Here is a 16,335-nt window from a genome sequence, read left to right as displayed (position 1 = left end):
TGTAAATGTTGATTTTCAATAAGTTTTGGAACACTGGGGAATTGGCAGAAGAAAGCTAACATTATGCCAATATTTTAAAAGGGTAAATTGGGATGACCTGGATAAATATAAGCCTGTTGGTCTGACATCAGTCCCAGGCAAGATAATGGAGTGGCTGATACAGGACTTCACTGATAAAGAATTAAAGGAGGGTAATATAGTTAATGTCAATCAACATGGGTTTATGGAAACCAGATCTTTTCAAACTAATTTGATATCTTTTTTAAAAAAATGAGATTACAAGTTTGATTGATAAAGGTAATTGTGTAGATGAAATATACTTATATTTATGCAAAACATTTGAGATGATACCATGTGATTCTTTGTTTGAAAAGAACAGAATGTTATAAAATTAACAAGGCACACATTAAAAGGATTAAAAATTGGCTGATTGATAGATCTCAAAATGTAATGGTAAATAGGGAACCATCATCAAATGGATGTCTAGTGGGGCCCCTCAGGAATTAGTTCTTGGCCCTATGCTATCTAACATTTTTATCAATGACCTGGAAGAAAACATAAAATCATCACTGATAAAATTTGCAGATGACACAGAGATTGGGGGAGTGGTAAATAATGAAGAGGACAGTTCACTGATACAGAGCAACTTGGATCATGTGGTAAACTGAGTGTAAGCAAACAATATGAGTTTTAATATGGCTAAATGTGACTGTATACATCTAGGAACAATGAATGTTGGACATACAAGATGGGGGACTCTATCCTAGGAAGCATTGACTCTGAAAATATATTGGGGTCATGGCATGGCAGATAATCAGCCAAACATGTGTCCCCAGTGCGATGTTGTACCAAAAAGGCTAATGCAGTCCTGGTATGCATAAACATGGGAATCTCGAGTAAGAGTAAAGAAGTTATTTTACCTCTGTATTTGGCACTGGCGTGACCACTGCAGAAATACTGTCTCCAGTTCTGGTATTCACAATTCAAGAGGGACATTGATAAATTGGAGAGGGTTCAGAGAAGAGCCATGAGAATGATTAAGGGATTAGAAAACATGTTTTACAGTGGTAGATTCAAGGAGTTCAATATATTTAGCTTAACAAAGAGAAGGTTAAGGGTGACTTGATCACAGTCTGTAAGTATCTACATGGTGAATAAATATTTGAAAATGGGCTCTTCAGTCTAGCAGACAGAGGTATAACATGATTCAATGGCTCGACATTGAAGCTAGAAAAATTCAGACTGGAAATAAGGTGTAAGAGTTTTTGAAGTGAGAATAATTAACCCTTGGAACATCTTACCAAGGGTCATGGTGAATCCTCCATCACTGGCAATTTGTAAATCAAATTTGGATGTTTTATAAAAAGATATGCCCTAATTCAACAGTATTATTTTGAAGGCGTTCTGTGGCCTGTTATACAGGAGGTGAGACTTGATTATCACAGTGGTCCCTTCTGGCCTTGGACTCTACAAACATTTTGATTTACTCAGCCTAAACATACTAAATATTGATGGCATATTTGTAACAAAATATAATAATTTTTGATCCAACTTTCAAGCCCTGGCCTCTAATTTTGCACACACATTTTTGTGCACAACTAAATCATCTACAAAAATATGTTGACACCAGTTTATATATTCACTTCCTCAACTTTTGTGTGCAAATAAGCATGCTTCCACTTTTTCTTGTGAAATCAGTGTCTCCTACAAAAGTGGACGCACAAAATTGGAGGCTGAACATTACTCTCTTTGGATATAGATTTGCTGACTACTTAGCTTTCTTACCGGCAACTGTTTTAAGAGTTTGAAACCATATGGGTCTTTTGGGTCCCCATGCAGCCAACTCTGGGCAGAGATTGAAACTGGAGAAATGTAGTGCATTGATTTACTGTACGAACAGCCACTCTTCAGTGTTAGCACAATTGTTGACACATCACAAACAAGTGATGCTTTTGTGAGAATGACAGCTATTGAAGATTTACCCTGTGGAAGTTCATATGGTAAAAATAAATGAGTACATCCAAAACATATACAATATACCATTACAATGAACATAGCAAATAAAGCTAGAAATGGCCTATAGCTTATACAGTCTTCTTCAGGAATGGTCTGTACCATTAGACACAGCAGTGCTTCATAATTTGTTCTGATTGGTTGGCTGGGTGGAGTTAAAGGGGAAAATTGTAATCTATATGACTTGATACCATTTATCTGGAGAATTTGTATTAATTTAGATGGAATATATGGGGCCAAAAAGTCAAAGTTGTTAACATGACCCACTCACCATTCCACATTAAACAGTTTTAAACAAGGTTCGGGATTTGGTATAGAGAGACCTCAGCCTGCTTAGTACCAGGGCAAACACATTACAAATCCTTTTTAATCTTTTATTAAAAATACAGAAACAGAAGAGAAAATGGTTAAAGCATTTGAAATGTAAAGTATTAAATAAAGGTTTTCTTTCAACAACATATCTTGTTCCCTTTCCCTTTAGTGGGAGAGAATCTTTGGAAGGAACCCCACCCCTACCACCCTTGTCTGACAGTCTCTTAGATGGAATTAAAGATGGTAATAATTGTCCTTTTGGAGAAAAGAAGAACTTAGTTGTGATGGGTTGGAGCTGTTGTTAAAGTCCAAACCCCTTTCGTAGGAGACAAAACATGACAAACACACACAAGAGGGAAGAGAAAATAACAATAAAGATAGAAAATGCAGCTTCTGTCCCTGGTGTAGAAATTCACTTGCAATCACACTGCTGAAGAAACAATATTTTCAGCCACTTGGAGACCTGGCATATTTGTTTCAGCACGGGTCAATGTAGGATATTGCTTTTAACTGCCTTTCTAAATCACAAGCTTATAGCAATGTTGCAAAATATACAGTCCCAACTAGCTAAACCAAATTCTTATTAAACAGAAGAAAAAAAAGACAAATAAAAAGGGATTTAGCCAAAGCCGGTGGAAGTGGTTTTGTCTTCTAGGTCCCTCTCTCTGGCCCAGTCTGGCCAGGATCTCTCAGGATCAGGCTGACAAAAGCACAATGGTGTCATGCTGGATTCAAGGACCCCAGGAGATGGTGGGGATAGCACCCCAATGGTGAAAGCTCACTCCTTCCCCTTTCATAGAATCATAGAAGATGAGGGTTGGAAGAGACTTCTAGTCCAACCCCCTGCTCAAAGCAGGACCAACACCAACTAAATCGTCCCAGCCAGGGCTTTGTCAAGCCAGGCCTTAAAAACCTCTAAGGATGGAGATTCCAGCACCTCCCTAGGTAACCCATTCCAGTGCTTCACCACCCTCCTAGTGATATAGTGTTTCCTAATATCCAACCTAGACCTCCCCCACTGCAACTTGAGACCATTGCTCCTTGTTCTGTCATCTGCCACCACTGAGAACAGCCAGGCTCCATCCTCCTTGGAACCACCTCTTCAGGTAGTTGAAGGCTATTATCAAATCCTCCCTCACTCTTCTCTTCTGCAGACTAACTCAGCCCAGTTTCCTCAGCCTCTCCTCGTAAGTCATGTGTCCCAGCCCCCTGATCATTTTTGTTGCCCTCCACTGGACTCTCACAAATTTGTCCACATCCTGTCTGTAGTGGGGGGTCCAAAACTGGACGCAATATTCCAGATGTGGCCTCACAGTGCCGAATAGAGGGGAATAATCACTTCCCTTGATCTGCTGGCAATGCTCCTACTAATGCAGCCCAATATGCCGTTAGCCTTCTTAGAAAGAAGGGCACACTGCTGACTCATCTCCAGCTTCTCATCCACTGTAATCCCCAGGTGCTTTTCTGCAGAACTTCTTCTTAGTCCCCAGCCTGTAGTGGTGCATGGGATTCTTCCATCCTAAGTGCAGGACTCTACACTTGTCCTTGTTGAACCTCATAAGATTTCTTTTGGCCCAATCCTCCAATTTGTCTAGGTCACTATGGACCCTATCCCTACCCTCCAGCGTATCTACCTCTCCCCCCAGCGTAGTGTCATCTGCGAACTTGCTGAGGGTGCAATTCATCCCTTCATCCAGATCATTAATAAAGATGTTGAACAAAACTAGCCCCAGGACTGACTCCCGGGGTGCTCCGCTTGATACCGGCTGCCAACTAGACATCAAGCTGTTGATCACTACTCATTGAGCCCGACAATCTAGCCACCTTTCTATTCACCTTATAGTCCATTCATCCAATCCATACTCTTTTAAGTTGCTGGCAAGAATACTGTGGGAGACAGTATCAAAAGCTTTGCTAAAGTCAAGATATATCACGTCCAATGCTTTCCCCATATCTACAGTGCCTTCTATGATGAGATAACTGGCTATCAGGTTGGTCAGGCATGACTTGCCCTTGGTAAATCCATGTTGACTGTTCCTGATCACCTTCCTCTCCCCCAAGTGCTTCAAAATGGTTTCCTTGAGGACCTGCTCCATATTTTTTCCAGGGACTGAGGTGAGGCTGACCAGTCTGTAGTTCCCCAGGTTCTCCTTCTTCTCTTTTTTAAAGATGGGCACTATATTTGCCTTTTTCCAGTCATCCAGGACCTCCCCTGATCACCACGAGTTTTCAAAGATAATGGCCAATGGCTCTGCAATCATAACAGCCAATTCTCTCAGCACCCTCAGATGCATTAGATCTGGACCCGTGGACTTGTGCATGTCCAGCTATTCTCAGGCCTGGTCTACACTAGGGGGCAGGGTCAATGTAAGAGACGTTATTTCAGCTACGGGAATAGCGTAGCTGAAGTCGACGTATCTTATTTCAACTTACCTCCCGTCCTCATGGTGCGGGATCAATGGCCACGGCGCCCCCTGTCGACTCCGCTACCTCCACTCAGCCTGGTGGAGTTCCGGATTTGATGGGAGTGCGTTCAGGGATCAATATATCGTGTCTAGATGAGACGCGATAATCGATCCCCAATAAATCAATCACTACCCACCGATCGGCAGGTAGTGTAGACATACCCTAAATAGTCCTTAACCCGTTCTTTCACCACTTAGGGCTGCTCACCTCCTCCCCATACTGTGTTGCCCAGTGCAACAGTCTGGGAGCTGACCTTGTCTGTGAAGACTGAGGCAAAAAAATAATTAAGTACTTCAGCTTTTTCCACATCATCTGTCACTAGGTTGCCTCCCCCATTCATTAAGGGTCCCACACTTTCTCTGACCTTTTACTTGTTGCTAACATACCTATAGAAACCCTTCTTGTTACCCTTCACATCCCTTGCTAGCTGCAATTTCAGTTGTGTTTTAGCCTTCCTGATTACACCCCTGCATGCTCGACCAATATTTTTATATTCCTCCCTAGTCATCTGTCCAAGTTTCCACTTCTTGTAAGCTTTCTTCTTGTGTTTAAGGTCAGCGAAGATTTCACTGTTAAACCAAGCTGGTCACCTGCCTTATTTGCTATTCTTTCTGCACATCGGGATGGTTTGTTTCTGCTACCTCAATAAGACTTCTTTAAAATACAGCCAGGTCTCCTGGACTTCTTTCTCCCTCATCTTAGCCTCCCAGGGATCCTGCCAATCAGTTCCCTAAAGGAGTCAAAGTCTGCTTTTCAGAAGTCCAGGTCTGTATTTTGCTACTCTCCTTTCTTCCTTTTGTGAGGATCCTGAACTCAACCATCTCATGGTCACTGCTGCCCAGGTTGCCACCTGCTTCTAGTTTCCTTACCAATTCTTCCCTGTTTGTAAGCAACAGGTCAAGAGGAAAACGGCCTTGGTTGGTTCCTCCAGTAGTTGCACCAGGAAGTTGTGCAATTACAGTTACAGGTACAATTATGCAGTCAGCAATTATTGTTTTCACTTCTGTTCATCTGAATTCCCTCCCCCAATTTTATTTTTTTTAAGCACCCCAAAAGGGATGATAGGTGAACTAGCCCATCTCTTCATTATTTTGTCCAATAGGACTAATTTCCGACACATTGATTTTGGTTAATTGATTTCTGGACCCACACTTCTCTTGGATACCAGGCATGATCTTAATAAAATCTCTGACTTAGATCAGTAGGCCTTTCTGTTTGGATTAATTCAGTCTGTCTCCCTTCTGCACCTTTCCCATCAATATTTGTATAGCTTATTGTGACAGTTTATAAACTTGCACTCCTCACAGTTGAGCTCACAATTGTGATAAATTTATATGCTTAATTACCACAACAGCTGCCTCTCTCTACATGTAATAGGACTATGGTTGTGATCAGCGGGGTACTCAAGCTACCTGCTTTAGATGGGAAGGGGAAGGGGGTGGGGATGGTAGGACATGCTCTGTGAGGCATCCTTGACTCAGCAATTCACTCTTCCACTTAATCTACCACAGCCCATGCTTGTTAATTTTCTGGTCATGCTGTAAAAGCCATTTTTTTTAACCAGGATACTTTGGGGAAAGGGGTGAATTAAGGATTATGACATGATAAAAGAGGGGGTGTTCTGATTAACAGAATTAATGTGGGTACATATAGCATGTGAATTTGTGTAGACAAGTCATTATCTCACTAGTACTGATTTTATTTTTATGTGCTTTTGTCATGCTTGTGAAAAAGCCCACAGCAATGGAAGGGGTGTGTGTGAAAGAATAAAAAGAAAAACTTTGCAAAGGGGTAATTTTTTCCTGAGTTGCTCCATATTACTTGACAAATATTGACTTTACCCCAACACCAAAAACTCTGAAAGGAAAAAAAGAGACTATCAAGGTGAAACCTGGTGGGTAACTCTCCTGTCATTAATCTAAGATTTCCATGCTCTGGCATGGCAGTGTCACTTCCCCGTGGGGCATTCACACTAATATTAATTGGCCTCAAAGCTTACATTCTGATCTCCATTAATCTTTTACACCTCATAGGCAATATGCTTATGTAGACCCACATACAGACAACTTGAATAACAAGGTCTCTACCCCGAGGAAGATAGAAAATAAACTGCACTGATAATGAATCATATGAATGCATAACAAATTACACTGAGGGTAGAGATGTGGGGGAGAACAGAAATAAGTAAAAAAGAATACGTCACTTGGAAATAATTTTATATTATATATACTAGATAGATTCTTGAGCCATACTCATTCCATAGGTGGAACTCGCAGTGACATGTATGAGAACTTTACACAAGAACTGAGGGTCAACAGGCAATAGATATTCACAAAATTTTGATCAAATGTTGAAAATGTTTCATAGCAAAGTCCTTTAACAAAGATATTCTACATGACCCAGTCACTACATAAGTGTAAATTCTCTCAATGTATAATCATCTGCTCTGCTCCCCTTTATCAAAACTCTGCTAAATAAAAAATGAAAGATACTATTGTAGGTGCCAGTATGTTACTTACTACTTGTCTGCTCTTACTTGTTTGTAAAAATTGTTAGTAACAGAGAATTCCATGGTGTAACTATCAGTGTCATCCCAGTAATCATTTGTCTTCACTTTAAATATGGATGGATTTCCAACTACTAGCTTCATTAGTGGCATGTGAAAGATTGGATAGGCTGTGAAATCAAGCACAGAAATGAAGATCATAATTACTTGGAGCCACGTGCTCCCTTACTATAGGAAAAACTCAAGTGAGGAACAATTATGCACAAGACTCAAAGTTTGAACTCTAGAGTTGCCATCTAATGCTCCACTCAAAGGGAAGAGATTTGTGTCCATATGGCGTGACCAGGGAAGAGTTATCCCCTACTCACAGCTCTGAACGTCCTCCTCCTCCTCAACATTAGTAGTCGCTTCTTAGTTTGGCCAAACAGGTTAGTTGACCTGTTACTGTAATGTGTCCTTACACAGATGAGTGCAGATTTTTGTGGGAACCATATCTGAGAATTTCCTGACTTTTTCCTCTCTGGCCTCCCTGCATCTCATCTCATCCCACTCTTTCTAGTCTGTGCTGCTGTTAAAATCATCTTCCCATCTCACCACTCGATCACGTCACTCCTGTTGTCTTTGAATCAGACTTGCTCTCACAATCGAGCTTCTCGCCCTCATTCTCAGTGCTCTGCACAATTCTATGCTGGCCTGTATCTCAGATCTCATTTCTCACCAATATTGTTACCCTCAGCAATGCAGCTTTGGTATGCCTCACCCACCTTGGCCTTTGCACCTTTTTCCATGCCACCTCTTTTGCTTAGAATATCATGCTTCCTGTTATTTTCCAAACATTCATTCTTCATTCAATTTCTTTGTTAAAACAGAATTCTGCCACAAAGCTTACCAACATTAATCCATCAATGCAATGTGTGTGCGTATGTGTGTGTGTTAAAAGGAAGAAGAACTCAGCATCACTTAGAAATTTGACCCTCCTCTGCTAATATATTGCCCTGTGATGGGATTTTCAAAAGTGCCTAAGGAATTTAGGAGCACAAGTCTCATTAAATTTCCAGTGGGACCTGTATTTATATTTCTCTGAGTGCTTTGGAAAATCCCACCGGATGTGTAGGAACTGTTATGTACCCCTAATTTAGGATGCAAAATCCTTGATTAGGTACTGTGTTGCTCTTTGTTTTGTACATCATCAACCACACTATCATAAGGTTAAAATTTTCAACCTGGGATTGAACTGCAGATTTAGGGTCAAATTCTGCTATCAAATACACCCACACAACTACATTCACTTACATTGGCACGTATGGGAGAGATCTATACCAGGGATTCTGATAATTATCTTTTTAAATGGCTTGACCCTGCAAACATTTACACATGTGAGAAACTTGACTTATGTGAGGACACTCACTGAAGTCAAGGAGACTCTTCATACGACTGAAGCTATTTCATGTGCAGGAACAAGTCCTAAAATACTGACACTAATTTTCTAACATTCTCACCAATGCTTAATTTTCTTTGATTCTTACTGGGCGGCACAAAGCAGTTAGTCCCTGAGGATAGACTAGGCCTAGCTCCCTTGGACCAAGCAGGTGAGTTCAGTGTAGCCAGTTAAAGAAGTCTGATCTACCCCTGTACCTATAAAGCAGTGGTCCCCAACTTTCCGTTGACAAGCGACATCAGCGAGAGGCGTCCCCGCCGAAATTCGGGAGCGACGACTCTCGATGATGTCACTTGTCAACGGCAAGCAGCGTCAGCGAGAGACGTCCCCGTCGAAATTCGGGGGCAACGCCTGTCGATGACGTCACTTGTCGGCAACAAGCGTCGTCATCGAGAGGCGTCCCTGCCGTGGCATTTCGGTGGGTGCTCTCCTGGGGGCCAGGCCGTGGGCGCATTAAGATGCCCCTGCGGGCGCAATGGGCACCGCGTTGGGGACCACTGCTATAAAGGGTTGGTACTGGGCAGGAAGAGGAGGGATTGATTGACATAGGTTGTGTCTGGGGAGGGAGAGCCACACTGGATTACAGCTAACTCCTGGTAGATCCCCCGGAATAAAGTGGGGGTTGGTGCTCAGGGAGACAGCCCTGAGGCTGCTCAGAACTGAGAACCTGCCAGAGGGTCCTGAGAGTGGTAGAGCAGCAACCTGAGAGCAAGGACTGAATTAAAATTGTTTTTCTCTTTATTTGATGGCTTCTATTAAGAAAGTGAGCCTCTTTGCAAGCAGGGCCGGTGCAACCACTAGGCAAACTAGGTGGCCACCTAGGGCACCAAGATTTGAGGGCACCAAAAAGCAGCGCCCAAAATATCTGGGATGCTCACCTAGCGCCGGCTAAACGTGTAACCCTCTTCCCGCTGCTGTGCGAGGGGGCGCTGCGGCTTTGATCAGCTCCGGCCGGCCGGCTGGCCGGGAAGTGATGTCATTCCTCCTCCAGCTGCGGGGGTGCTGCGCTGCTCCCTGCTGCTCTGGCTTTGCCACAGGGTCCCCGCCTCTGCTCAGCCCTGCCCCGCCCCATCCCCACTCCCCTGAGCTCTGCAGCAGGGCCGGGCCTGCACTCACCAGCGGTGGGAAGTGCAGAGACCCGGACCCAGCCGTGTTGCTGGTGAGTGCAGGGGCGGTGGTTCCCTCCACTCCCACCCCCCTGCAGCCAGCCCCACACCTCTTACCTGGAGCCAACCCCTGCTGCACTCTCATGCCCGAAACCAGCCAGCCCCACACTCCCCTTTCTTCAGCCAGCCCCTGCCACACCCCCGTGGCTGAAACCAGCCACCCCACACTGTCTCCAGCCAACCCCACACCCCATCTCCAACCAGCTCTGCATCCCCTGCCCTGCCTGAAGCCAGCCAGCCCCACACCCTGTCAGGTTATTTATTTATTTTTATTAAATATGTAGACTAAATAATTAAATTAATACATTTTCAAGCCAAATGTGTATTAATTCTAATTAACAATGCCACATTATGCAGTATTCATTTTGGAAAGTTTATAATAAGCGATGCTCCAGGGGGAGGGGTGGGAGTGGAGGGCGCAAAGTGGAAGTTTTGCCTAGGGTGCAAAATATCCTTGTACCGGCCCTGCTTGCAAGACAATGGGCATGGCAGCATATATTTTGGAGGTCGGGAGAAGCCTGGCCTAGTGACACTGGGGATTAACACACAAGTGGAAAAAGCACCCATACTGCACTGTTTACATGAAAAAACTGTGTTTAATAATTGTGGCCCCTGGCACTTCCTGTTCTCTTTCCTGTTATTATTTTATTCCATTGGTTTGATTTAGTCATACATCTATTTTTGGCCAACTATTTTTAAAGAAGGGTCCAAAAGTCAGGGTATCAACTGGTGCTTATATGTAATTGAAAAATCAATGGAAACACATTTTAAAAGCAACAAAGAATCCTGTGGCACCTTATAGACTAACAGACGTTCTGCAGCATGAGCTTTCGTGAGTGAATACCCACTTCTTCAGATGCAAGTCAGGGATGAATTTAGCCCATCTGACTTGCATCTGAAGAAGTGGGTATTCACCCACGAAAGCTCATGCTGCAGAACGTCTGTTAGTCTATAAGGTGCCACAGGATTCTTTGTTGCTTTTACAGATCCAGACTAACACGGCTACCCCTCTGATACTTGACATTTTAAAAGAAAAAATTCAGCTTCAACTTTGCATTAAATTTCTTCAACTGTATTTCTTCAAGCATGTCAAAAGCTACTTGCCTTTGCTAAGAAGAGAGGGCCAGATCCAAAGTTCACTTAAGTCAATGGAAAGACTCCCATTGACATAATGAAATTTGGATCATGCCTTAAGTCTATAATGTGATGTTGCACTCCATATTCTTTATGAAAATATGTTTATGAATGTGAATATAATGTAACTGGAATATGCTTTATGCAAAAGGTCTCTTGTAAGGTATCATTACAAAGCTTATGATGTACTGAGTGTGTTCATCCTATTTGTAAATTAAATTCATCTTAAATCTGGTACTTTTCCATTTAGAAGGAGGGGTGGGGACCCAGAGAGACAGAAGATTCCCACTTTGTGCCAAAAGGGGGTGGAGCAGGACAAAGGGAGAGCCAGTCATGGAAAAAAACCCTAGTTAACACCTAAGATATCTTCTGGAACTAACAAGGCTAGTGTGTCTGGCTCAACAAGGCAGGGTTCTGGAGTCCCAAGCTGGCAGGGAAACCAGGCTCAGAGGTAATTTCAGCACATCAGGTAACAGTCCCAAGGGGGTGTCTGTGACCGAACCCGTCACATATAGCAAATTTGAAGGTTTAAAATTAACCTATTTACGAGTGCAAAAAGAAACCATCTGTCAAAATGTTGTAACTGTTACAATGGCCATACTAAGGTGCTTGGTTTTGGGTGTGAGGAGGGAGTGGAGGTAAGTAGAATTTGGTTAAAAAATTTCCTTTTGTCCAAAACCAACCATGTATAATTTCAGTTTATAATTCCAGCAAGTGGCAGGGGATTGAAATGTAGGACATCGTCTTCACTGGAGTTACTCCAAATTTACATCTAACTGAAATCAGTATCTGGCCATTATCATGTAAAATTCACCCAAACCAGCCTCATTGCTATTTTATGTTTTGTGTTCATACTATAGAGCTCAAGAAATAAAACAAAATTCAAAATGTCTCACCTGTATTAACAGGGGTTACTCTGAATCCAAAATTGAAGGTTTGGGTAAGATCCAGGTATTTAATGGCATTCAGTGGTAGATTATCAAGCTCTCGTACCCAGTATCTACAGGTATCTACGATAATCTTCCATCTTCTTCCATTCTTAGTGCCAAAGTCATACACAAACCACATGTCTGAGGCAAAACTTTTGTTGAACTGCACTCTCTCAGGCATGGTAGCATCTGCCAAAGCATTCAGACTATCCAGAACTTCAACAATCAGGAAGCTGCTAAAGCCAGGAATCACCACAGTCTTCTCAATATCAGAAGATTTAAATTCATTAAGACTTGAAGAAACAACCTGCTCCGAACTATTATAATCTAAATTAAGAAAACAGAATAATTACATTTTCTGTTCAATAATTTTTAGCATGCAAATATAGGGCCAGATTATGGTACCCTTACTAAAATTGAGCAGTACCTTATTCCTTCACTGGTATGACCACATGTAAATTAACATATTATTCAGTGTGAATCATGGTGTCAGAATCTGGCTCATAATTTCAATAAAGAATGCTCATAAGTAAGTTTAGAAATAAAAATTCATACTGGATTTCAAACATTTGTGTTTGTTGTAACTGCGATACATTTTATTAAACATAGGCTCTGATCCTGTGAAATGCTGTGTGCCTCCTCTTACCATGACATAAGAGCTGCACCGCCAGCTCTACTCCAGCATGGGGTTTTGATACTGAGGAAACCCTGAGGTAGTTGCTTGAGCCAGTTTTGCAGCTGCTTTGTGCACAGCAGCAGGAGGCAGCATCCAGCCCTAGGTTTACAGAAGGGCATTTTTGGGTGGGTGAATTTGCAGCTTTCAGTATTGATACAAAATGACCATTTCTGGAATAAGTTTAGGGTGGCAATATACTCTCTTTCAGTGGCACCATTTTGATTGCTTATAATTTATTTGTATATAAATTTCTTTAAGTATGTCATAGTCATTTTTCCTCTGGGAAAACTAAGTCCATGGCATTTCTTAACTAACAAACAAAACAAAACAAAACAAACCATTTTGAGTGGCGTTCAAGCTAGATTCCACTGAAAGATTATATATCTATATAAAAAAATGGACACTTTGTCCATGCTTGTATAACTCCAGGACAGCTCATCTGAACTAGTGGTAAATTTCCAGTTTCAGCCTGAGGCTGAGAAAAAAACATGTGGAGTTACAGACTCAAAGGAAGTATTTAGAGGGACTGAAAATCGGGGTTTAGAATACAATGGCTTTTCAAAATATGTTAATGGTGGTTGTAATATTGCTTATTTGGCTACTCTGAAAGAAAAATGAGGAAGTCTGCAAACAACTCAGAATTCTCAGCATGTTTGTACTTCCAACACTCTCTCCCTCCACTCTTTTTATATCACTTGGCTCCTTAGATCTTCAGGGTTTAGATATCTTCATATGTGTTTGTATATCATCTAGCACTATGGGGCCTTTGGACACTATGTAATATAAGGATTACATATGACTATTTCTTAGTAATAATTAAAAATGAAGCAAGAGATAATTGTCTCAAATTTGTTAAAACAGTTCTGATTTCATTGTTTAATAATATATGGAGATATACCTATCTCACAGAACTGGAAGGGACCCTGAAAGGTCATTGAGTCCAGCCCCCTGCCTTCAGTAGCAGGACCAAGTACTGATTTTGCCCTGGATCCCTAAGTGGCCCCCTCAAGGATTGAATTTGCAACCCTGGCTTTAGCAGGCCAATGCTCAAACCAGTGAGCTATCCTTCCCCCTCCCCCCCCCCGCAATTGGTATATATACTTTTGTTCTTCTTGAGTGATGCACATGTGCATACCATGTCTGAGTCGCAACAGCTTTTACCATCACCAGTGCCTAAGAAGAGGCATAAGAAGCAGGGGACTTCATTGGCACTGAAGTCTATTAGGCATGGGGATAAGAGTAGAGTGCAGTCTAAGTACTCTTCTGCTTTGGTACTGCAGAAGATGGAACCATTGATTCTGGCACCTAGGTGGGTGACGTCAAGTCCGAAGCCAGAAGGGACTCCTTCCACATCCGTGGCACCACACCACATTTTGACACTATCTCAGTACCGGCCATGCTAGAGGCATTTGTGGTTGCCAGGGATCTCCTGACCCTGCCGGTGCCAATATTGCCAGCAGTACAAGAGCCAATGCTATTGGTGCTGGTGGACACAGGAGAACCAGCAGGATCATTATAGAGCTCGGTACCATGCCAGACTCATGTACCCCTGACAGCTCTTACTTTGGCACCGTGAATGATAAAACCCATGATGTTCACTTCTCTATGGACCTCTCCTCTGCACCAATTGCTGGCACCATCTGGTATGGCACCTCTGTGGTCAGCAAAAGGAGAGTCATCTTTTTCCAAATCGGAGGCTGGGTCTTACATTTCCTATTCTCAGAGCCGCTCCTGCTCCCCCTCCTCTAGATGTCTCGACCCTTCCTTGCTACACAGGTCCTGAATTCTCCAAGTTAATGGATTCGGCTCTAAACAGTAAGCTCTCTGGGGCAGGGTCTATCATTTATTTTGTATTTATACAGTGCCTGGCAGAAAGTAGCTCAGTGAGATTGTTGCCTTTAGGTGCTACCACAATATAAATGTTAAGTAATAATAAACCTTTATAATTGTCCCCCAACTTTTCTATAGAAGTCAGATATGTAAGTAATGAAGAAGTAAGTTGATCAGAGAAGGCAGATGGAATTTAAAACTCGATATAAAAGTGAAATTAGCAAGCTTTAAATTAATTTTTTAAATCATATTAACTAGAAATACCACTAACTATTAGAGAACATTACCTGTATGGAGTTTCAGGGAAGAGAATAGAGTAATGCAATTTGAAATCATCACCTGTCTGATATTCAAACATTTAAGATTTTGGAAAAGAAAGGAGATGTTAATTACCTGTACAGTAACTGGAGTTCTTCAAGGTGCATTGTCTCTATGGGTGTTCTGCTTCAGATGTGCATGCACCCAATATGTTTTTGATCAGAGATTTTTGCCAGCAATAACTGTTTGGTCCACACATGCATCCTAGTTATCTTTGTGCACCATTCCAAGGGTATAAAGGGTAGTGTGGCAGGACCAATCGCCACTCCATCACAGTACCCAGCATAAGCTAGGGACTCTGAAGCAGAGGTGAAGGAAGATCAACAGGGACAACACATCTTAAAGACCACCAGTTACTGTACAGGTAAACTCTCTGAGCAATTGTCCCTATGGGTTTTCCACTGTAAGTGCCTCCCAAGCAGTAAACTAATTATGGAGCTGGGTGTTCAGCATCCTATCTAGTACAGATGAAGTACTGCCCTGCCAAAAGAGGATTCCAATCCAGAAGTCTCTAGACTTCTACACCTTCTCAAGGCATTAGGCCAGAAGTCTCTAGACTTCTGGCCTAATGCCTTGAGAAGGTGTGAATAGAGCCCCAAATAACCTCTTTACAAATATCTATAATAGAGATAATTTTCAACAAGGCTGCAGATGTAGACTGAAGTCTAATGGAGTGAGCTCTAAGAATAGTCTGGGGGGAGGGGTCTAATGTCATGATTTTATAGCATGTTCTTATTCACCCTGAAACCCCGTTCAATAATCTGAGTAGAAACAGGGGCACCTTTCTGCAAATGAAATAAAGAGCATCCGGGAGGTTCTTCAGGACTTTAGTCTTTGGAGATAAAAGGCTAATACTCTCCAATGAGTGCAATCTTGCTTCTTCAAGATTGGCATGAAATTTAGGATAAAATGTTGGTAATTGAATGTCCTAATTAAGGTAGAATTTGGATACTATTTCATCTTAGCTGACATAGTAGCTACTAGGAAAGATGTCTTCACTGCAAATGTAGGAAAGAAAATCTTGCTAAAGGCTTAAACAGGGGACTCAAGTGCTATAAGGACCAAATTATGATCCCAAAGTGGATCCCAATAGGTAGAAAAAGTTTCAGTAACCACTTGATAAACCTATGTCAATGGGCAAGGGAAAAACAATAATCAAGAAACCTTCTAATGGAGGGGAAAGCTGCTAATAGGTGCCAAATGCACTCTAATGGAACTCAGTGACAGCCCCCTATTTTTTAGGAATAAGTAATCTAAAACAGGAGATAGCTGTGACTCAAGAGGAAGCAGACCAAATGTAGAACCTCTTCCATTTCCCATATGTCCTTCTTGTAGAAGGTTTTCTGCTGTGGGTGGAATTGTGCATCCCTATCCTGCCTGGACACCCAAGATACCCTTTCTGACTGATATTCTGGGGAGGGACTCCTAGAAAAATAAGGTTGTGTGTTCTCATCTCTATGTTGTGAATCTGATAAGAGACATCAAATTCAAAAGTGGGGCATGCAGTAGAAGGTGGAGTAATTTGTGGTAAGGTCTAAGCTCTGGTC

General features: G+C 42.1%; 1 protein-coding gene across 11 annotated transcripts in view; it reads right to left on the bottom strand.

Moving 5' to 3' along the window:
- Positions 1-16,335, bottom strand: part of CATSPERB (cation channel sperm associated auxiliary subunit beta) — a 92,454-nt gene that overhangs the window by 27,530 nt on the left and 48,589 nt on the right. For 10 of the 11 annotated variants that reach the window (XM_039533599.1, XM_039533596.1, XM_039533602.1 and 7 more), the window contains 3 exons: positions 11,932-12,291; positions 7,328-7,467; positions 1,786-1,983 (listed from right to left, as the gene is read on the bottom strand). In XM_039533599.1, the coding sequence (XP_039389533.1) occupies positions 1,786-1,983; positions 7,328-7,467; positions 11,932-12,291 (698 nt within the window). The remainder of the gene's footprint in view (positions 1-1,785; positions 1,984-7,327; positions 7,468-11,931; positions 12,292-16,335) is intronic. The other variant, XM_039533603.1, reaches the window with a different exon arrangement.

The sequence above is a fragment of the Mauremys reevesii genome, linkage group 4 (assembly GCF_016161935.1).
Source record: "Mauremys reevesii isolate NIE-2019 linkage group 4, ASM1616193v1, whole genome shotgun sequence".
NCBI lineage: Eukaryota > Metazoa > Chordata > Testudines > Geoemydidae > Mauremys > Mauremys reevesii.
Note: the sequence above shows the minus strand (reverse complement) of the source record. Positions and strands in the feature narration are given on the sequence as shown.